This window comes from Oncorhynchus gorbuscha, linkage group LG19, assembly GCF_021184085.1.
Source record: "Oncorhynchus gorbuscha isolate QuinsamMale2020 ecotype Even-year linkage group LG19, OgorEven_v1.0, whole genome shotgun sequence".
Classification (NCBI taxonomy): domain Eukaryota; kingdom Metazoa; phylum Chordata; class Actinopteri; order Salmoniformes; family Salmonidae; genus Oncorhynchus; species Oncorhynchus gorbuscha.
The window spans coordinates 45,026,927-45,050,207 of NC_060191.1; the positions used below are offsets into that span (position 1 = coordinate 45,026,927).

The following is a 23,281-nucleotide window of genomic DNA, read 5'->3' on the forward strand; positions in this document are numbered from 1 at the left end:
GTGAGTCACTCAGTAAAATACTATTTGAGTAAAAGTATCTGGTTTGAAATGTACAGTGGTGTATAGTGGTGGAAAAATGACTCAATTGTCATACTTGAGTAAAAGGTTTTTTTTTAAAGTACAAGAAAATGCTATACAAATCCCTTATATTATGCAAACTAGATGGCACAATTCTTTTTTTTTCTGGATTGCCAGGTGCACACTCACCTCACTCAGACAACATTTCCAAACACCATATTTGTGTTTAGTGAGTCCGCAAGATCAGAGGCAGTAGGGATTACAACGCATTATATTGATAGGTGCATGAAATGGATTATATTGCTATCCTGCCTGAGCGTTTGAAATGTAAGGACTACTTTTGGGTGTCAGTGAAAATACATGGGAGTAAAAAAAAAAGTACATTATTTTCTTTAGGAATGTAGTGAAGTAAAAGTTCTCAAAAATAAGTAGTAAAGTACAGATACCCAAGAAAACTACTTAAGTAGTTCTTCGGGGTATTTTTACTTCACACCACTGGCAAATTAAATCATAATCAAATCACATTTTATTTGTCACATGCTTATGGGCCCTTTCTAACAATGCAGAGAAACATTTTTGAAAAATGAATAGAAAAATAACACAAGAAACAAGTACATAGTCAATGTGAAGGGGTACAAGGTAATTGAGGTAGATATGTACATATAGGTAGGGATAAAGTGACTAGGCAACAGGATAGATAAAACAGCAACAGCAGTGTATGTCATGAGTCAAAATAGTTAGTGCAGAAAGGGGAAATGCAGATATTCCTGGCTATTGGTTAACTATTTAACTAACTATTTAGCAGTCTTATAGCTTGGGGGTGGAAGCTGTTCAGGGTCCTGTTGGTTCCCAACATGGCATGGTCATTATTAGTCAAGCAACTCTGTAAAGGCCACTGAACCTGTAGGCTATGACTTAATGATACATGTGTTTACTAACAGTCATGAAGACCTCATCAAGTTGTAGGTCTACCTCTACTAGCTGAAAACTATTTGCAATGAAATAAATGAAATTCATCTTTCCCAAAAAATATTTTATTCAGTCAAAGATTTGTAATCTTAGGCACCATACCCAGAGCCCTACGAAGGCCCATACCTGAAGTGTAACATTACAGAAGTGCACATGTAAGAATTGGAATATTAAATGATGGATTTTGAGAGATCATTCTGAGTGTAAACATATGTACACATTTGCAAATGGCATCCAATACCCAATTTACCACTAAACTTGTGGTTTTCACATTCATCATTTCAACAGTTAATCGTTGTTACTCTCCCTAAGGTATTTGGATCCCAGTATCTGCAACAGTGACATCCCTATTGAAAGGTGTTTTAAATGAGTTAGTACCCCTTTTTATTAACTAAAAATACTCTCCTAAATTAGTGGTTTCTGGAATTCATTCAATCCCACCATGTTCAAATGCACTGAGTGTGATTTCCAGGCTACAGGATGGACACGATTCAGACTAAACAAAAGTAAACATTACCAATCTTTTCTCTGAGATGAAGCTTAGCTATCACCACTAAGTTTGACAGGCTCAATTTGGTCATAACACACATAAAAACTAACAAACACAAACTGTACAAAAATAAAAACAATCGCAGCATAGTTTAAATACAGAGAAAATATGTACACAGTATAAAAAGTACAGCTACACTCCTTGAGAAGTTGGTCCAATTCCATGATTAAGTGGTAATGCCTTGAATGACAAATATCAAAATACATAATATACAACTCCACATAAGTTTGTCAGCAGTTTCGATACTGCAGCACCATGTCTGTTACTGGCTACACTTTAGCTACCTATTTCCCAGAGCTCATCTATGACATAACAAGTCTTCTCTGCACCGCGGGTCGTAGCATTAGCTCCTGGCTGTTTGGGGTACCTCTACAGCTTCAGGTACATCTGCATCATTCCAGGTTGTGAACATCTAAGAGAATGACCCTTCAAGATGAAAGGCTTTAGTGAAATTGTCTTTGGGAGGGGTGAAAAACCAGGGTTTCCCACTACTAAATATCACTACTAGGTGGGGCACAAAGTTCTCTATATCCAGAATCCAGGTCTGCAGGAATCAAACATTTCAATTGAAGGCAATTGTCTTGGGCTGAGAGGGGGTGACAGTGCTAGGCTGGGGTGCCAGGACACATAATGCTTCTGATCTAGGATCAATGTACCCTCCTCAAATCCTCAATTTATGAAGGAGGTATGCAAAGCTGACCTTAGATCAGTCTCTAGAGCAAGGACGGGCAACTCCAGTCCTCAGGGGCTGGATTGGTGTCACACTTTTGCCCCAGCTAACACACCAGACTCCAATAATCAACTAATTATGATCTTCCATTTAGAATGCAATTAGTTTAATCAGCTGTGTTTGCTAGGGATGGGGGGGAAGTGTGACACCAACCAGGCCCGAGGACTGGAGTTGCCCATATCTGGTCGAGAGAAAACATTCATCCTACTCCATACAGCCCTCAAACTCAACTCTGAACCTTGAAGCCAGTTCCACTGAATGTTGTCATCAGGGACTGATTTAAACATGAGTCACCAGGTTTGTGCAATTAATGATCATGTAGAACAGAAAACCAGAAGGCTCCGGACCTCGTAGGGTAAGAGTTGAGTACCCCAGCCATACAGCATAAAGTAGAGATTTCTGTCTTCAAGTCAAGAGTTCAAACGTCTCTCACCCATCGTCTCTCTGTCTTACTGACGACAGGGCTGCGGAAAGGCAGGGACCTAGGGAGGCTAAAGATGTCATTTGGCAGCTTTATTGTCCATCATATCTGAAGAGAACACAGACAGACAGACAGAAAGAGAGACAAAAATTGGTGTAGGTTAGGAGACAAGAATGAGTACAAATGTGTGTGTCAGTGAGGGTGAGTGGCTCTAGTCTAATGTGTCTCATAGGAGGATGGTGGCACCTTAATTGGGGAGGATGGGCTCATGGTTGTGGCTGGAGGGGAATAGGTGGAATGGTATCAAATAACATGGTTTCCATGTGTTTGATGCCATTCCATTTGCTCTATTCCAGCCAATATTATCAGCTGTTCTCCCTGCAGCAGCCTCCACTGGTGTGTCTCTAACCTTGCAGTGTCTGGTGGACCTCATTGGGCAGGTCATCCAACTCCTGTAGGCTCCTCAAGAGGTGAGCGACAGTGGCTTGACCCTTCGGCCTGCTAGTCTTCCAGCGCTCCAATGCCTTAAACCTGAAACACAAGACAAATGGAGGTCACATTATCTAAAAAAAGAAATCTTCACCAAAAATATGAATCAAAGAAAGTAGGTTATTGTATGATTGGTTATGCCAGGAATGCTTCAATTAGAAACCCCCAAAATAATGGCTGGCAAGTAATATAAAGTTGAGTTTTAAGGGTGCAGATACTATATCTATCTACTGTACCTCTGCATGATGACATCCTCCTCACTGGCCTGTATATCGTCCAGCTCTTTGGAGGACAGGTCCAGGCAACCGATAGCCACCTGCTTCCACTCCTTCCCCAGCCGCTTAGCCACCTGCATCAGCTGCTTGGGCGACACGTCTGGGACCTGCACTGTCCGCACTCCGTCTGGGGACAACAGAGGAACATCAGACTTTTAATTCTGAACAGCAACTCAACATGAATAAGACCACAGTAATAACAGAAAATTACACATTGGATGTGTTCAAACCATCACCTGACTCATCTGCGCATCGAGGTCTCTTATTGGTCATCTCTTCCTCTGATGTGCTGGTGCTTCTCTTCCTGCCTACAGAAGAGGAGAAAATCACTGTCAATCAAAAGCTACTTTTAAATGATGGATGAAAATTGCTTGTGTACAGACAAGTAGATATCTAGAACACACACTGGAATAAAGTGAACTATTGATGCCAATATTGAGAGGGGGCAAGCAAAAATGACAAACTTACTATCTGTCCGTTTCCTTAGTTTTTCAACTGCATTGTCCACACAGTCACCTGAGAGGAAGACAAATGAATGTCCTGCACCTTCACTCACAACACATTACAGACAGACGCACAGCAGGTGTGTACGTACCTTCTCTGATGGTGGCTGACCACACAGTCTGGTCGGACTCTGTCTCTATGAGGGAGAGCTTGAAGGGAGGGGGCTGCTCAAAGAACGCCTCAAAATATCCCTTCAATTTAGTCACAGCCAGGGTGAACTGCAAGTCCTGCAGGACACCGCACACACACACACACACACACACACACACACACACACAGATATATGAATACACACACGTAGTACATCCATACACTAAGTATACAAAACATTAAGAACACCTGTTCTTTCCATGACAGACTGACAAGGTGAATCCTATTATCCCTTATTGATGTCATCTGTTAAATTAATGTTTTAAGTATCCCTATATTGCTGTTATTACGGTGCGATCACTCTGTTATTAGTACGCCTGCGCAGTAGTCTCACTGGAGATGGACCTGGCCTGAGTGTGACGGCAACTAGTACTGTGGAAATACAGTGAAATAAAAGTTGTTCAACTGGAACCTTGTTGTTGTGTCATTTTGAATTAGAAAAATCTACTAAAATCAGTGAAGATGAAGGGGAGGAGACAGGTTGAAGAAGGATTTTTAAGCCTTGAGACAATAGACATGGATTGCGTATGTTTGCCATTCAGAGGGTGAATGGGCAAGACAAAAGAATGAAGTGCCTTTGAACAGGGTATGGTAGTAGGTGCCAGGCACACCAGTTTGTGTCAAGAACTGCAACGCTACTGGGTTTTTCACGCTCAACAGTTTCCCGTGTGTATCAAGAATGGTCCACTACCCAAAGGACATCCAGCCAAATTGACACAACTCTGGGACGCATTGAAGTCAACATGGGCCAACATCCCTGTGGAACACTATCAACACCTTGTAGAATCCATACCCGGATAAATTGAGGCTGTTCTGAAGACAAAAGGTCATCTACAAGACCCTGCTAGGTAAAGTCTCCCCTTATCTCACCTCGCTGGTCACCATAACAGCACCCACCTGTAGCACGCGCCCCAGCAGGTATATCTCTCTGGTCACCCCCCCAAAAAAATCTTACTTTGGCCGCCTTGCCTTCCAGTTCTCTGTTGCCAATGACTGGAACGAACTGCAAAAATCTCTGAAACTGGACACACTTATCCCCCTCACTAACTTTACGCACCAGCTGTCAGAGCAGCTCACAGATTACTGCACCTGTACATAGCCCATCTATAATTTAGCCCAAACAACTACCTAACCCCCTACGGTATTTATTTATTTAGCTCCTTTGCACCCCCATTATTTATCTCTACTTTGCACATTCTTCCACTGCAAATCTACCATTCCAGTGTTTATTTTACTTGCTATTATTGTATTTACTTTGCCACCATGGCCTTTACCTCCCTTATCTCACCTCATTTGCTCACATTGTATATAGACCCATTTTTCTATTGTATTATTGACTGTATGTTTGTTTTACTCCATGTGTAACTCTGTGTTGTTGTATGTGTCGAACTGCTTTGCTTTATCTTGGCCAGGTCGCAATTGTAAATGAGAACTTGTTCTCAACTTGCCTACCTGGTTAAATAAAGGTGACAAAAAAGGAGGTGCAACTCAATATTAGGAAGGTGTTCTTAATGTTTTGTACACTCAGTGTACAGTACATAGGTCAGTGCTTACTGGTTATGCAGTAATGGGTGAATGAACCCTCACCGCAGGGCTGATGTCTCCCTCTGGTTCACTCATGAGGCGGTACCTCCTCTCATCCAGCTTACAGGTGGGTGGCTTCTCTACCTTCAGGTAACGCCTCTTGGAGCAACGCACCTCCTTCCCTATGTCCTAGAGTGAGGGGTGGTAGAGGAGGAGAAAGAGGCAGAGAGAGTCAAATAGGGGAATGGATAGAAGAGAACCAGTGATTTACCACACTGTAGGTAAGTGATGGATTCCAATAATGGGGGGGGGGTCTATTCATAAACCTGGTAGCTGGTTGAGGGAGAATATGCTTTCCATAGTCAATTTGGTCATTGTTGACTAACGGTCAACAACTCCTTTCCCTGGCAACTAAGGTAGGGTTAAATGGGCTGTTCCGAAGCTGAGTGCTCTGATGTGGGTCTCTGTTGAGCTCAGTCATTTCCCTCACCACTGATACTACAACACACTACCAGGGCTCATACCACATTTCAGAAACTGGGTGACATGACCAAAACATTCACTGTGGTCTGTATTTGATATAACATGGTGTTACTATCCAAATCTAACCCTACCAGTTGGCAAAACATTGTCATTTGAACCAGTGTTGCCCATTGGGCTAGCTTCAGATCTAATGTATTAGGATTTCCATCGGAGTTGTTCCTAGATAAAGATACACAAATCAATACACAATCACTTGTGTTCATTAATATGCACCAATGCCTTCTGATACCGTGCCAAATGAACTCATCTTGATCACCACACACACACGCACACAGACCGAGACTTCCAGTGACTTCCCTCAGTAGAGACCATAGTGAGAGAGGCACAGAGTGGCAGGAAGTCAGGCCAGTGGGCATTACAATCTGTCTGATCATGTTCACCTCTTTGTTCTGACTCAGTAACATGCTACAGTAATGATCCGCACCCACACTGTGTCCATCTCACCTTAATGTCAGAGGAGTTGTTGGTGGCCAGGTAGATGCGAAAGGAGTAGGAGTTGTTCAGAGCCAGTTCCTTATACACCAGGACCACCCCGTGGTGCTCTACAGGCTTGCTGCTCTGGACAATGGGCCCCACCGGGGACAGGGACGACACACGCCACTTTACATGGCTGCCAGAGTGGTCAACCGAGGGCTCGATCACCGGACAGCTGTCCTTCATATGCAGGACACTGAAGGTCATTTCACTGTCAGGGTCAGCAAGGCAGAGGGAGTGAGGGAACTGGATGGAGGTGAGGACGGACGAGGGGCTGTTGACACAGTCCACGTTGAAGATGGGCCCAGCAAACCTCCAGGTGTCCCCGAGGAACATGCCAAACTTGGACCAGGACAGGACCGAGTAGCGGATCAGGACTCTCTCCGACACCTCAAACACCAGGCCGGTGACGGAACACTCATATGCCCCCTCTCCCTCCAGCTGCACCCTGACACACAGAACCAGAAAGATTTAGAGATGGAGGAAAAAAGAGCGAGAGAAGGAGAGGCTGAGTGAGAAAGAGAAGGAACGAGGCTACAGGTAGAAGAGCTACTCACTGTAGGCGACCTTTAGAGATCTTCCTGGGAGTAACCAGATCATTGCCTTGACTCTGATAGGGAAACAGACATGGTCCTAAGATTAGCCCCTGTTCCTCTAGTGAGTCTACAGTCAAACTGTACGTCTCTGAAGCTTTATTACACAATTACCACTCAATTCCACAATACAACAAATGTGCTCACCTGCTGGACAGCCTTGCATTTTTCACATGTCTTGGGGGGCATATCTGACAAAGCAGAGGTCAATAGTCAAACTAGACACTCCCTCTGGGGGAATACTCTACCTCTCAGACTTTGATTTGCAGACACATTTTCATAAACCTATGTAATGAACCCAAATATCCTCTCTCTAGAATTTCAGCCATTACAATCTCCTTTGTCTAGGATAGTTAGGCCTTAAGTGGAAGAAGCTAAACATTTGATAGTAGAATGACTTTTGTCAAACTGAGGATACCTTTAGCAAGGGAAACCTCTGCATCAGGTTGAGGAGCCGACTCCGATTCTGCGGGGAGAGAAGTTACTCCCCATGAAGGAAGTTAAGGGAGAGGAGCAGGCATTCTACTCAGGTCATTCTGAGGTGAAAGAGCCTATTCATCTGTATTTCAGAGGCACCATGAGGCAGATGTACTCTAAGGCATTGTGCTATAGTTCCCACTCACCAACACAGGAATCCTCAACGGCAGGCTCCTCTGATTCTGCTGGGACAAGCCAAAAAAAGAATACTATTATTTATTTATCTTAAATATCCAAACAAGCCAGGTGCTGGTGTGACCATGTATCGTCACCGTTTGGAAATTATTTTTTGATGAAACAGAATGAGGCTGTGTTTTTCTCACCTTTCTCAGCAGAGGCGTCTGGCGAAATACAGAAAGAGAGAAGGTTATATTAGAGGATGGGATAAAGCCTGATGATTCATACTTTGATGAAGAGATTTTGTGCTCTAGCAGCCGCTCACCAGAATCCTCCTCCTCATCCTCATCCTCATCTTCAGAACTCTCCTCTGTAGATGTCCCTGCGTTGTCTGTTAGGGAAAAAAATCCATAAGACATGGAGGGATGAACTTTGAAAACTTTCTCATTCTAAACGTACTTTCGAACAGAGAGGGGTGAGGGAAATTGATTGGTAGTTCAAAAGAAACTTGGGGGGGTGGGGGTTCTATAGGCCCAAAGCAGCTCAGAGACCATTAGAGTTCTGTTTGAGTAATGTTCACAGAGAGGACGATGTGTGTGTGGGGATTTCTATAAGGATTTCTATACACGGAACATAGAAATATACTGCAAATGTGTGCCTACCTGAGCCACTGTTATCACTTTCAGTCAGATTACCTGGAACAACAGAACACTCATTAGAGGTACCTTGGGTAATTAATATGGGATTAGGAACTCTCCTCCCTCCATCTTTCCACCCCACTTTACCCATAATGCAGAGGTTTACAGTAACCCCAGGGGACTGGCCCTCTGTAGGACCAGCCCCAAACGACACCAGCCCAACCCCTGAGAGCTTTCTGACAAGACCTAGTAGGGGGATCTGAGAGTCTCTACTCATGTCTACCCTAACATAGGCATATTACTGAGAAGATTGTCATACATTATCGTTTTGGAGCCTCTTATTTACTGTCTGACTTATCAAAACGTTACACTTCTGCTGTCTGCTGTCAAACTGTGAATAACTGATGAGCTCAGTGTAAACCCTCTTCATTCAAGTCACACCACATTGCTCATCTGAAACTTCCACTCTTGATTACTCACTAATTTATTTGAATGCACTGTACACAGTATGTACATGAGCGTATTGTAATTCAGTGATGTCTGTGGTTTTCCTATGTATAGTGCTGAGGGCCCCTGTGTCAGTGCTGTAACTGTTTGCACTTTCATTTTAGTCATTTACAGAAACAGATCCTCTCATTCAGAAATTCAGAATGACTTCCAAACTGGTATGCATACTGTAAGTGCATCTAAAGTAGCGCTGTGATGATTATGGGTAACGATTAATTGACATGCAAATGTTCATAATTGTGATTTTTGTTGGATTTGCTTTGATTTTGTGATGCATCTTTGAAAATAAGCTACGAGATACCTAATGAATACAACACAGCTTTGGTGAAACCATTTGTTTTTGAGAAATGGTTTTGACTCCAGGGGCAGGGGGAGCTGTTTGCTATCTGTACCCAGCAGGAGTGAGTGTGGGATAGGCCTTCTGGCTGAAAGCCTGGCATTGACAGGGAGGAAGCCCCGCTGTGCCACTCAGGAGACCAAAGTGAGAGGAGAGAGAGACCTGGCTGGTTCTCAGTCGGAGGTGAGGCTCCCTGCCCCAGAAAGGACAGGCTGTATCACAACCGGCTGTTATTGGGAGTCCCATAGGGCGGTACACAGTTGCCCCAGTGTCGTCCGGGTTAAAGTTTGGCCGGGGTAGGCCATCATGGTAAATAAGGATTTGTTCTAACTGACTTCCCTAGTTAAATAAAGGTTAAATAAATACATCCATCGCTCTCTCTCCCTCCCTCTGTGTCCTCATATGCTTCATATCTGCCTCATCTAACATCCACTCTGTCTACTCTCTGACAGCCTGCTTTAAAATCAGCCCAATATACACAAAGACAGACATACAGATCATTTTATTGGTGTTGACTGCCATCTGCTGGACTCATTTCAGATTTCATTCATTCAAGACTTTTTGCCACGAGACAAAACAAAACATGCACAAACCAAAATTGAACGGTGCTTACCCTTCTGGCCAGGGACAGGGACGTCTCCATCTCTGTAGGTTAAAAGAGAAAGGAAATGATAAGGACATCCCAAGACGTTATCAAAATCCTGGAGTTAAGAGAATACAGCTTCAGTTTATGGACCAGTGGGGGAGGGGATTAGGGGTGTGGAGGAGAGGGGGTGGAGCTCAACTGTCCAGCTGCAGACCCATCTGTGTCTGCACTTCCTCTCTCTGATATACACTCACACGCTCATTCAACTGAGGCACAAAAACAGAAAGGGCTGCCAAAAACTCAAAATTCATGACACCAGCCCATCCTCCAGTGTGGTGTGTAACACCCACCCCCTACATCCTGACCCAGTTTTACACACTAATGTTGCACGGCTGGTACTTGCCAATAATAGTGCCTGTGATTCTAAACTGTAAATTCTTAAAGAGACAGTACCAGAGAACACCAAAAGTTGATCAAACGGAAGGGTTTTGTAGTCAGCAGTGTTACAGGTTTATATAACCCATATGTGTATCATCCAGAAGTTGTCTCTCAGACTCAGACAAAGCGTGCCACTTGTTGATTCAGTCCGTGACTTGTGTGAACACGTCTATGGGCGCCTTCCGCCCAGGGGCTCGGTGTAAAGCTAGTGACAATAGAACGTTCAGCATGCGCAGGGAACAAGGTCAACAGTATTTTTTCTTATTTTTCTCAATCGTAAAAATACTGCACTTTAGGTAATCAAAAGTCAGAGTTGACTCAAGTGTAGTCTTTAGTGCTTTACCACAGAAGAGATGAGGAATACAGGAGAAACACTTTACTAAGTTGAAACTTTTTCATAACCTCTTTGATAATAAGAATGTAATGAATCATGATAACTGTGCATGGTAACTGCAGATAAGGTCCTAAAACAACGATTGAATTGTGACCAAAATTCATAGGCTATTTCTAGTACTGTGTATCGAAGATTTAATGAAACCTGATAAGCCAATGGTCCTCATGCTCACTGTACTCAAGACAGATGTACAGGAAAAACTTTACTTTTCAAGGTCAATGTTCACTCAGCCAAAAGGTTTCTGTATCACAACACAATTGTTATACATTTCCATGGCAGTCATATTCACAAATGTACTCTGCCTTCTCGCTGTCTATTATTTTTCTACCCTCTCTTTTTCTTTATTTATCTCTGCCCGCTATTCATCCCTGGCCTCTCACCATCTCTTACTACAGCCTTACATGAACACACTGAAAGCCTATGAACATGAGATAGGCAATAGTCAGTTGGTGCTAGTGTTATAGTTTATGTAACAGCTCCAATGTAGCCTTGCATACTACCTCAGTAGGTTAACATATCATACACCATTAATGCAACAGCATAAATGATACACGAAACGGTCAATAAATCTCGGGGAAAAACGCTATGCTTTTATGAGGGGTCATATATTCTGCAGGTATTGTGCATTTTATTTTTAAGTATATTGAACAAAAATATATGCAACATGCAATAATTTCAACGATTTACTGAGTTACAGTTCATATAAGGAAATCAGTTAACTGAAATAAATTAATTAGGTGTCACACCCTGACCATAGTTTGCTTTGTATGTTTCTATGTTTTGTTTGGTCAGGGTGTGATCTGAGTGGGCATTCTGTTACATGTCTAGTTTGTCTATTTCTATGTTTGGCCTGATATGGTTCTCAATCAGATGCAGGTGTTAGTCATTGTCTCTGATTGGAAACCATATTTAGGTAGCCAGTTTGGTGTTGGGTTTTGTGGGTGTTTGTTTGCACCAGATAGGCTGTTTAGGTTTTTTTTCCCCACGTTTATTGTTTTTGTGTACTGTTCGTGGTTTCAGCTTTATTAAAGATGTATACAAGTAACCACGCTGCATTTTGGTCCGCCTCTCCTTCAACTCAAGAAAACCGTTACGTTAGGCCTTAATCTACAGATTTTACATGACTGGGAAGGGGTGCAGTCATAGGTGGGCCTGGGGTGGCATAGGCCTATCCACTTTGGAGCCAGCCCAGCCAATCAGAATTAGTTTTTTCACACAAAAGGGCTTTACTACAAACAGAAATACTCCTCAGTTTCATCAGCTGTCCGGGTGGTTGGTCTCAGATGATCCCACAGGTGAAGAAGCCGGGTGTGGAGATCCTGGTCTGGTGTGGTTACACATGGTGTGTGTTTGTGAGGCCGGTTGAACGTACTACCAAATTCTCTAAAACTATGTTTGAGGCAGCTTATGGTAGAGGAATTAACATTCAATTCTCTGACAACAGCTCTGGTGGACATTCCTGGCAGTGGCATGCCAATTGCAAACTCACTCAAAACTTGAGAAACTGTGTTGTGTGACAAAACTGCACATTTTAGAATGGCCACTAAATTTTCCCCAGCACAAGGTGAACCTGTGTAATGATCATGCTTTTTAATCAGCTTTTTGATATGCCACACCTGTCAGGTGGATTGATTGTCTTGGTAATGGAGAAATGCACACTAACTGGGATGTAAACAAAATTAGCTTTTTGTGCGCACGGACATTTCTGGGATCTTTTATTTCAGCTCATGAAACATAGGACCAACACTTTACATGTTGCGTTTACATTTTTGTTCGGTATAATTGAATATCTATATAAATCAGCACTTCGGTGACACAAACCTTTTTAGTGATCTGAGCGTTGAATTGTCTAACCTGAATTCAGATTATTTCAGTCAGTGGCGAAAGGGTGTCGCAAGGTGCCCAACGTCTCTTGTTTATCCGGCAGCCTCTGGCGTGATAGAAACCAGACAACCACACGAACGATAGGCCTAGCGTTACCCTTGGATACAAGTCACCAGGTTCATATCTCTCACCTTTCACTTCCCTCCGGTTCATGGTTACTCATCACAAACACTATTCATTATTTACGACACGAAGGAGACAATGTAGAACGATTTCTACAACTACATTTTACTGTACGAAACATTACCATGATTGGAGTAACACGTGTGGTTACAAAAGTGATGTTTTTTTTAAATCCTTGATTAATACATTTCACTGGAAAAAGTCCCAATAGCCTATGTAATTCAAGATGATTCTATAGCTACCTTTTGTTACATATATACTACTATACATATAACATATAACCATGCAAGTGGTTTTGCTTTCAAATTCAAATAAGCTTTAATTGAGAACCCCAACATTATTGTTGCATTGGGTAGGCCTACAGAATAACATTCTTTAGATGTAAATCGCGGTATAGCCATATTGCTTGGCGATGGGCATGTTTGTGTTATGATCAGTCAACAGAGCATCATGTTCGCTACAAAGCGATAATGGCGTCCCCTCCTTTAATTTGTGGGATCTGTGTATTCAATGACATAAAATTACATGGTTGCAACTATTTGTGGTTTTAAATGTTTCTTTGTAAATCGGGAACTAAATCCAGCGACGGGGAGCAAGCAACAACAAAGCAACTATTTCGGGATTAGAGAAAACATTGCAGCGCGTATCCTTTGTCAGTGTGAATGCAACCTCATGCAATCATAGGCTGCTCTAAACCTCGGCGTTATTTGGCTATATATTTACGATGCTTACCCTTCATTCAGGTGACAAGTGGCTCCGCAGCTCGCCATCCTCGCCACCATTATGTGCCCTTAGAGGAACTTTCGCTGTAGGTTTTGGTCGTTTTGCTTCACCTTCGTGAGGTTTCGTTATAGCACCTGCCTGTATCTCTGTCAGCGATCATCTCCTTTTAAAACCATACCTTAAAGACGACGTAAGACTCAGCCCTCGTGGTTCACTTTGTTATGATTTACACATGTTTTTGTAGGCATAATCAAAACTGTTTCTATTCAATAGGTCAAATATAATTTTACGTACAAAGTAATTTCGCCAAAAACAGAGCTCTCAAAACAAATACACTCTCCCGTAGTAGGCCTAGGCTTAGTATTTGTAACATCGGCTAGTTTATCTAACGATAATCTAAATTTGAGTTTAGGCAAAAATATGCTGATCTTACTACCATGTTTTTCAATGGATGTCTCATTGTCAACAATTACAAATGATTTGCAAATCGCTGCAATAGCGCAGCCCTGGAGCAATTACAACGCTCACGAATTGCTCAGTGGGAGGAGTATATTATCCCGCCTTTAGTTTTTGGGTCCGCTTTTTCATCTAAACAAGACGCATGGCTGCATGGCTCTTCTAGGTTTCTTTCCCGTCAAGGCTGATCCATGACAACTGTCTGATTACTATGGGGGGAGATAAAATATAAGGAAGATTATCTGGCCGGCCAATATTATTTAAATGATCAAAGATGACTAATGTTTACAGCTTTCATGCTCAAATACGGCTACTGATAGGGAAATAAAGTCATCCTGCTGCCTGCATTGTATTAAATGGTCAGAACCTTTGATATCCAGGCGTTACATTGTAGATATTTCTCACAATTTGTTTGTAACGTATCTTTCCAAAGTAGGTCACGTCAAAAGGTAACTTTTTTTGCGGGAAAATATAAACACGTATGGCTGCAGTTCACGAAACCAACCACTAGATACCGCAATCTACAATAAAAAAAATACACAAAATTGCACTATCATGTTCAGTTGCCAATGAAGGTTTCAGTCAGCTATTTCTTAATCACATGCAGGGGCGTTGCCCAAAAAAACTACCGGGCCCCTAACATAGAAATCTGAATGTTTCAGATTAAAATAACGTACTGAACAATATGTGTTATTAAATGTACTAACTATAAGCTTCTGCTGCTCTATACTATAATTGTGCAGATTCAAGTTTCCACCTTCATCCTTTGCCTATATTAACAGTAATGCAAACATTTTTGATTCCTAATGTTAACAAAAAACAGTCTGTGTCATGAGGTTATTATTATGCTTTATTATAAATAACTACACAATTGGTGACTTGTTTTTTTTTTACATGGTATTGTAGTCAGTTTTAATGAAGAAATGACCATTGGTCCATGTTTCCGATTAAATAATTGATTTCCAGTTCTTCTTCCCTATGCATAATTCCTACATATATGGCTAAATAACATACCAAAAATAAATCCTATACTATGGTGGACTGCAGGCATAAATATGGTACCTACTAGAAAACAAGCATCTGTGAAATTGCAACTGTAGTATCAAGACATTATGTGGGCATTCCTGAGTAAATTCAACAGGAGACAAACCATTGCAGAAAATACTCTGAAATAGTATTTTGCCCATCCCCGGGCAGGCTTTGGGTAGAACAGGTTAAGGCATTTGTCCTTGTGTTTGTTCCCTGTAAACAAAACTCAGGTTACACTGCACCAAGAGCCCAGTGTCAAGCCTTCTTGTGAGCAAACTAATTTATGTCTTTAAAGTAACATTTTCTAGCTAACTGGTTTTCATTTGAAAGGATGGCAAGGTGGTTCAACCGGTCTTGGCATATTGTAGATCTTAGATAGTTCTTTATAAGTTTCAGCTTACTGAAGGCACATTCACCTCCAGCAACTGTTACAGGCATTGTAAAGAATATTCGCAGTGCAATGCACACCTCTCCAAAAATGCTCTGTAGTTGCATCTTGTGGATGGCATTTAGGAGCTCTACAGGAGAAAAACCACCTGAAAAAGTGGCACCTTATATCTTCTTTATATGTCGCACTTCATTTTCAAATCCATCAGTGAGATCTTTGGAGTACTTGTTTCTCAATTTGTGGCAAGATACATTTAGGAAAATAACAAAACCAAATTTGTGTAAGTATTTGTGAAAACTCCTTGCATATTGCTGCAACCGTGTAGAACCGCATGTCCAAATGACTGATTATACTATCCAGAGCCACATAAAACACTGTGTTGTGAAATCCAGTGTCTGACTTCTGTTCATTTGCTATGTCATCTTCAGTCTCAAGGAAACGGTTTCTTTTTTCTTGCTGCTCCTCTGTTCACTGTGAAAATGAGCAGTTACACTCATTACACTTTTCTTAACTCCTGTTCTGAGCATCTGAGATTTACTATGCAATCTGATACACGTCAAATCAGTTTTCTTGACCTTCTGATCTTGTGTGAAGATAATGTTCTATACACTGATCTTTACAGGAAGCCTACTGATCGTAACAGTTTGTTGAGGGCTGATAGTTGTCATCCACTTCCCTTGCAAAATAGTTTGCCCTACAGCCAATTCTGTCGAATCAAAAGAATTTGCAAAGAACAATCCGATTTCGACAGAAATATGGCTGAGACGCAAAGAAGGTTCAAGGAGAGGGGCTACAAGAATGATCAGATTAATATTGCCATTGTGAAAATTCAAAACAAAACGAGACATGACCTTTTTCAAGGTCAGTCTCGCAAAAAGACGCATTCTTGCGTTCTAACTACCCGCTATTCAAAGTGCTCGGAACAAATTAAGGGAATTGTTCAAACATTGGCACATCCTAAAATCCGATGATAGTCTCGGTAATGTGTTTTCGGACCTTCCCCTGGTCGTATTCTCACGGGGCAGAAATCTCAGAGACCAATTGGTAAACTGATTTACCACCCCAAGATATTCCTGAACGTCTATTTGCGGCCCTACTGGATGGAAATTACAAATGTAATGGCTGTGCTCAATGCAATGGCACTTATAAATGTAGATCCTTCAAACACCCACAAACAGGGAAATCGATCCCAATAAAAGGTGTTATTACGTGCTCCACTAAGGCAGTTATTTATCTTATAACTTGTCCTTGTGGTAAAAATTATGTAGGTAAAACAAAGCGCGAATTAAAAGTACGTATCTCAGAGCATCGTAGCACCATTAGGTGTAAAAACTTTACTTATCCAGTTGCGGCCCACTTCTTGGAGGCAGGCCACTCGATTTCGTCTCTGCGTTATATTGGCACCGAACATGTCACCCTCCCTAGGAGAGGGGGTGACCTTGATCATTTATTGTTAAAACAAGAGGCTGCCTGGATCTTTAATTTAAAGACCCTTGCACCCTTCGGTCTCAACGTAGACACTGATCTTAAGCCATTCTTGTGATTATTGTGACTTTGCCATTGTAATTGTTTGTAAACTTGTGTAGTCAAATTAATCTATGATCGTATGTTATCCATTTGTTGTTTGTATGCTGTTCTTTGTATGACATTTTAATATTAGATTATTAACCAATGATATTAGGCCCCTCTTGGCCATGATTACAGACACCGGTGTCTTTTGACACTATATTAACAAGTCATCCCGCAGTGTTTGTGATTATACCCTGATGAAGACAGCTTGGCTGTCGAAACGTTGGTATTACATTTTTGCATCTGAGCTCCTAGAGTGTGCGGCTCTCTTTTATTTTCAAAACACTCATTTCACATGCCACATTGGAGGCTTCTGCCAGAAGAGCGTCCCATTGATTACGCAGAGCCTGTACTTTCTTCCTGTAGTGCCTCAATGTCAGCTGCTTCAGTGTCCAGAGAAATATTTCCTGACTGAATAATTAGGCTTCTATTCTCAATACACTGCAAAACTTTAACCCAGAAAGTGAGCAGGAAGATTGCCTTGAAAGACATGAAGTAGCTTTAGATTTGGCTTCGTTTGTCAGGCTACAGGAGGCAAGAAGCATGTCTAGGGCATTGATGATAGACGGTAAACAAGTTGCCACTGGTCGGACCGCAGCAATACGCACACTCCTTCACGTGTCTGAAAGACAGTTAAGACAGCAGCTAGTCTTTTCCTTGAGAATGGCCCATCGCTCTGAGCTGGCACTGAACTGATTGTAAAGACGATACACAGCCAAAAAAGGTTGATACTTCTGGGCACGACTGAGCTGCATGTATACACACAAGATTAAGAGTATGGGAGGCACACAGTGTGTATGTGGCCAGTGGAATCTTTTCCAGTATGTGTGCTTGAACTACCTTCACTTTCCCTGACATATTTGCACCATTATCATAGCAGATTGCTGTGACCGAGTATGAAAGAGAAGATGTAATCTATTAAAGTATTGTTTTCCAAACCCTTTGACCACATATTCCTATGAACTCGTTTTGGCTCTCAGGGCTGAGGTAATGAGTCAGTCGTGCTCCATTCTTTTTGTCCCCAACTTTCTGTAAGTGCTCACATAATAGTGGGTCATAATTTGACAACAGTTCCAGTAAGTCTAGGTAATGTCCATTATGCACATCATCAAGATTGAGGGATTTCCCCCAGAATGGCAGATTCCTAGATGCTAAGTACAGTATCACATCCAAAATCCTTTATAGAAGTGCTCTGTGTTTATACATTTCTGACTGGATTTGTTACTACAGCTGACTGTCTATACCTGTAGCTGTTGTTACAGTATGCTGCAGATTTTTCAATTTCAAGTAACAGTTCTTGTGAGACACCATCCTCATGCTCTGGTAGTTTGTCATACATTCTCCACCATTTCACTGATGATATCTTAAAGACATCCTTACTATTCAGAGAACTGGGTGATGGTTTACTTTGCTCATGAGAAAAAAAGAACACATGGAATACAACATAATGCCTTTACACTCTTACTATAAAAAAGTCAGTCCCTCTGCACCTTTTCTCTTCTGTTTGCTGACTTACTGTAAATAGTTGGGGAATGGCTTGCCTTCTGAGTCTGGGGGCATGATTTTATACAGTTCTGTCTCCTCACTACACCTGTTGGCTAGTCTGCAAAAAATAGCTTATCTTTCATGGTCTTGTACATTCTCTGGCCACAGTGTTGGATCATCTAAAACCTCATCTTCTTCACTTCGAATCTGTCCATACTCTTCTTTTGCCTTATTACTTGATTGTTTAGTCTCTTCTGTCAGTCCTTCACTGGCATTGCCTCTATTCTTTAACTCCTCTTCCTCTATCAATCTGTCTGACAGCTTTCTGCTGAGATTCTGCCTACCTGGGGCTCTCTAGGCACTAGGACGTTAGTAAACAAAGGGACTTTTAGGTATAATGTTTGCTCTTACAAAAGGTTACCATACTAAAAATATACTACTGAAATATATATTTATTTTTTAATAGTATACATATCAAATATACTACGAATGAGTGTGTCTAAGTTACCATGTGCCCAACATTACAATTTAAATTGTCTAGTTATGCTGCTTCTGCTACAAAACATCTGCCTAACCTCCAAGGTCTGCTGTTTCAACTTCATGTAGTAAGTTAGACAACATGTTGGGATCTTTGTCTAAGCTACATGTTAGGTTTTCATTCGAGTCTAGCTAGCTAACAAATATAACGCACATATTGGGGAATACAGTTATAATATCTAATTAGCTAGCCATAGCTGGTAGCTGTCATGATCATGTTCATAATTACTGCTCTGACCGAGCCGAGTGAGTCCACCGTAGGCAGCTAGCTACGTGTAGCTATCAAGCTAGCTATATTGGCTAGCTAGGCTATTCAGTTCGACCGGCCGTCTGCACTGACTTACCACTCAAATCCTTCTCCTCATTTTTTTCTGGAGAAAAAACGCAGTGAGTAATTTTTTTCTCTCCAGAATTTTGCTGTCTCTGTTTCCTTTCGTTCCTTTTCTGAAAACCCTTCGTTTTTGAGGGGGGCATATATCTCTCGTCAATGCTTAGCCTACATCCCGGAGCAACTGTCAGATCAGCTGTATTTTTTTCTCGTCCTGGAGAATGGACCCAACCGTGTGCATTATGGGGGGGGGGGGGGTGTTAAAAACGGGTGGTTGAGTAGAGATGCCTGATCCGATTATGGTGATATGTTTTTAATTTTCATCACAGATTCTTTGTCTAACATTTTTCAAATGATAAACAAATAATTATCTAAACATTTAGGGGCCTCTACCAGGCTAGGGCACATTACTTCTATAGAAAAGGCTGTGTCTGATGTAAGTCAAGAGCTCTTAATGGCCATGATCAAAAAAAAATATATATCTAATCATTAGGCCCAGTCTATTCTACAGAGTGAGAGTGTGCTGTGTGTGGGTGCCCCCCCTCCCCAGCTCTTTCCCCTGTTTCTCTGTGTGATGTCCAGGGACAGAGGAATGAGTGCAGGATCAAGGGCTTTCTTATTGATCTGGTGCTCATTTAGAGCAGATGAGTGGATCTCCTCTTCCATCTCTCCCTCTGTGGGACTACAGTTATTATTTGTATTTGTATTTTACTTAACCGTTATTTAACTAGGCAAGTCAGTTAAGAACAAATTCTTATTTGCTATGACGGCCTATCCCGGTCAAACCCTAACGACGCTGGGCCAATTGTGCGCCCCACTATGGGACTCCCAATCACGGCCAGTTGTGATACAGCCTGGAATCTAACCAGGGTCTGAGATGCAGTGCCTTAGACCACTGTGCCATTCCGGAGCCCCAATCCTTACAGATACTGTGCATGGTGTGTTTGTGTGTTTGTGTGTCTGTGTGTGTGTGCATGCGTGCATGTGTGTGTGTATGTATATATACAGTGGGGCAAAAAAGTATTTAGTCAGCCACCAACTGTGCAAGTTCTCCCACTTAAAAAGATGAGAGGCCTGTAATTTTCATCATAAGTACACTTCAACTATGACAGACAAAATGAGGGAAAAAAATCCAGAAAATCACATTGTAGGATTTTTTAATGAATTTATTTGTAAATTGTGGTGGAAAATAAGTATTTGGTCACCTACAAACAAGCAAGATTTCTGGCTCTCACAGACCTGTAAATTCTTCTTTAAGAGGGTCCTCTTTCCTCCACTCGTTACCTGTATTAATGGCACCTGTTTGAACTTGTTATCAGTATAAAAGACACCTGTCCACAACCTCAAACAGGCACCCTCCAAACTCCACTATGGCCAAGACCAAAGAGCTGTCAAAGGACACCAGAAACAAAATTGTAGACCTGCACCAGGCTGGGAAGACTGAATCTGCAATAGGTAAGCAGCTTGGTTTGAAGAAATCAACTGTGGGAGCAATTATTAGGAAATGGAAGACATACAAGACCACTGATAATTTCCCTCGATCTGGGGCTCCACGCAAGATCTCACCCCATGGGGTCAAAATGATCACAAGAACGGTGAGCAAAAATCCCAGAACCACACGGGGACCCAGTGAATGACCTGCAGAGAGCTGGGACCAAAGTAACAAAGCCTACCATCAGTAACACACTACGCCGCCAGGGACTCAAATCCTGCAGTGCCAGACGTGTCCCCCTGCTTAACCCAGTACATGTCCAGGCCCGTCTGAAGTTTGCTAGAGAGCATTTGGATGATCCAGAAGAAGATTGGGAGAATGTCATATGGTCAGATGAAATCAAAATATAACTTTTTGGTAAAAACTCAACTCGTCGTGTTTGGAGAACAAAGAATGGGGCGGCAGGGTAGCCTAGTGGTTAGAGCGTTGGACTAGTAACCGGAAGGTTGCGAGTTCATACCCCCGAGCTGACAAGGTACAAATCTGTCGTTCTGCCCCTGAACACAGTTAACCCACTGTTCCCAGGCCGTCATTGAAAATAAGAATTTGTTCTTAACTGACTTGCCTGGATAAATAAAGGTAAAATAAATAAATAAATAAAAAACGCTGAGTTGCATCCAAAGAACACCCTACCTACTGTGAAGCATGGGGGTGGAAACAACATGCTTTGGGGCTGTTTTTCTGCAAAGGGACCAGGACGACTGATCCGTGTAAAGGAAAGAATGAATGGGGCCATGTATCGTGAGATTTTGAGTGAAAATCTCCTTTCATCTGCAAGGGCATTGGAGATGAAACATGGCTGGGTCTTTCAGCATGACAATGATCCCAAACACACCGCCCGGGCAACAAAGGAGTGACTTCGTAAGAAGCATTTCTAGGTCCGGAGTGGCCTAGCCAGTCTCCAGATCTCAACACCATAGAAAATCTTTGGAGGGAGTTGAAAGTCCGTATTGCCCAGCAACAGCCCCAAAACATCACTGCTCTAGAGGAGATCTGCATGGAGGAATGGGCCAAAATACCAGCAACAGTGTGTGAAAACCTTGTGAAGACTTATAGAAAACGTTTGACCTCTGTCATTGCCAACAAATGGTATATAACAAAGTATTGAGATAAACTTTTGTTATTGACCAAATACTTATTTTCCACCGTCATTGGCAAATAAATTCATTTAAAATCCTACAATGTGATTTTCTGGATTTTTTTTACAGGGCCTCTCTCATCTTTTTAAGTGGGAGAACTTGCACAATTGGTGGCTGACTAAATACTTTTTTGCCCCACTGTGTGTGTGTGTGTGTGTGTGTGTGTGTGTGTGTGTGTGTGTGTGTGTGTGTGTGTGTGTGTGTGTGTGTGTGTGTGTGTGTGTGTGTGTGTGTGTGTGTGTGTGTGTGTGTGTGTGTGTGAGAGTGCAACGACAGCAGTGACAGAGAGTTGGAACGAACCAGGTGACCACAGATAAATTATACAGGTCAACAACCCTACATACAGGGAGAACTCAGCTCTTCAATGCAGGGACAAGACACACATGGAGCTGAGGCTGGATCAATACCCTGCCTGCCTGAGCTGCTGTGCTGGGGGAATCCAGAGAGGAGAGGAGACCTGAGTGGAGACCGGGGGGAGAGGGAGAGGCCTCTGGCTGCTCTGAGTGCTCTGTAATCTGTGTTAATGTACAGGGGCAAGGGAGAGGGCTCTCAATCCAGTGAAGTTGCAATCTCGTCCATTCATACTTCTCATCTGGTATAGAGGAACAGGGGAGAGGATTATACACAAAGCCTGGGTCTTAATCCAGTGAAGTTGTTCTCATCCACTCCCTCACCTGATGCTCACTCAGGGAAATCCACCTGTCAAACACACAGTCACAGTTGTCTGAGGGGACGTCCCTAGTATCTGCTGGTCTGGTGAAACACTACAGTAAGATTGCAATTGTTTGAGTAAATCCATGTAAAAATACCAACAGACTGGATGTGGATTGGAAACATTCTGTATCGATTCCAACAACTAAGTATGTGAGTAGATAAGTATAATACATTGAGACAGGGCCCCTGGAACAAGGAATAAGCCTTTGTTTGAATGCTAAAGCAGCGGTGGGTAAGACAGGGCTTTTTTTAGGGATGGACAGACCTGTTTGGAAAGGATGATGTCACCTACTCTAGGGGGTTAATTTGACCCTTGCCGCTATCCCATTATCTCACACACACACAGGCATACAGACACACACAGGGGGTCACATGCACAGACACACACATTATACATAACGAGGTATCCTCTTACTGTGGAGATGAGGGGTGTTGTTTCCTCTTCCATTATATATCCCAGGGTTAATGATCACATAACGATGAATAAAAGACCCAAGCCTGCTGCACCCCTAAACACAGCTAGCTATAGACCATCTGACAAACACCTTCACATAGACAGAGTATCGCAGAGGGTCTGGACAGGATCCAGTCTTTTCAGTATAGAGATGAGCATGAGTCATGTCTCACAGTGCTGAAGCTTACCGGTTGAGATATCCTCATAACAAAAGAGAGAGAGGGAG

General features: G+C 42.3%; 1 protein-coding gene across 2 annotated transcripts; it reads right to left on the bottom strand.

Annotated features, from left to right (window-relative positions):
- Positions 1–526: 526 nt before the first annotated feature.
- Positions 527–13,919, bottom strand: LOC124006114. 2 transcript variants are annotated; one of them, XM_046315901.1, is made up of 17 exons: positions 13,474–13,919; positions 9,930–9,961; positions 8,497–8,529; positions 8,160–8,225; positions 8,041–8,058; positions 7,864–7,899; positions 7,659–7,706; positions 7,388–7,431; positions 7,205–7,257; positions 6,618–7,095; positions 5,694–5,819; positions 4,048–4,183; positions 3,921–3,968; positions 3,689–3,760; positions 3,414–3,579; positions 3,098–3,219; positions 527–2,796 (listed from the first exon to the last, which is right to left on the bottom strand). In XM_046315901.1, the coding sequence occupies exons 1-17, from the start codon at positions 13,521–13,523 to the stop codon at positions 2,768–2,770; spliced, it is 1,557 nt and encodes a 518-aa protein (XP_046171857.1). In that variant the 5' UTR covers positions 13,524–13,919; the 3' UTR covers positions 527–2,767. The 2 variants fall into 2 exon arrangements, with proteins under 2 accessions (XP_046171857.1, XP_046171856.1); XM_046315900.1 differs by having other exon boundaries at positions 7,864–7,902.
- Between the last annotated feature and the right edge of the window lie 9,362 nt (positions 13,920–23,281).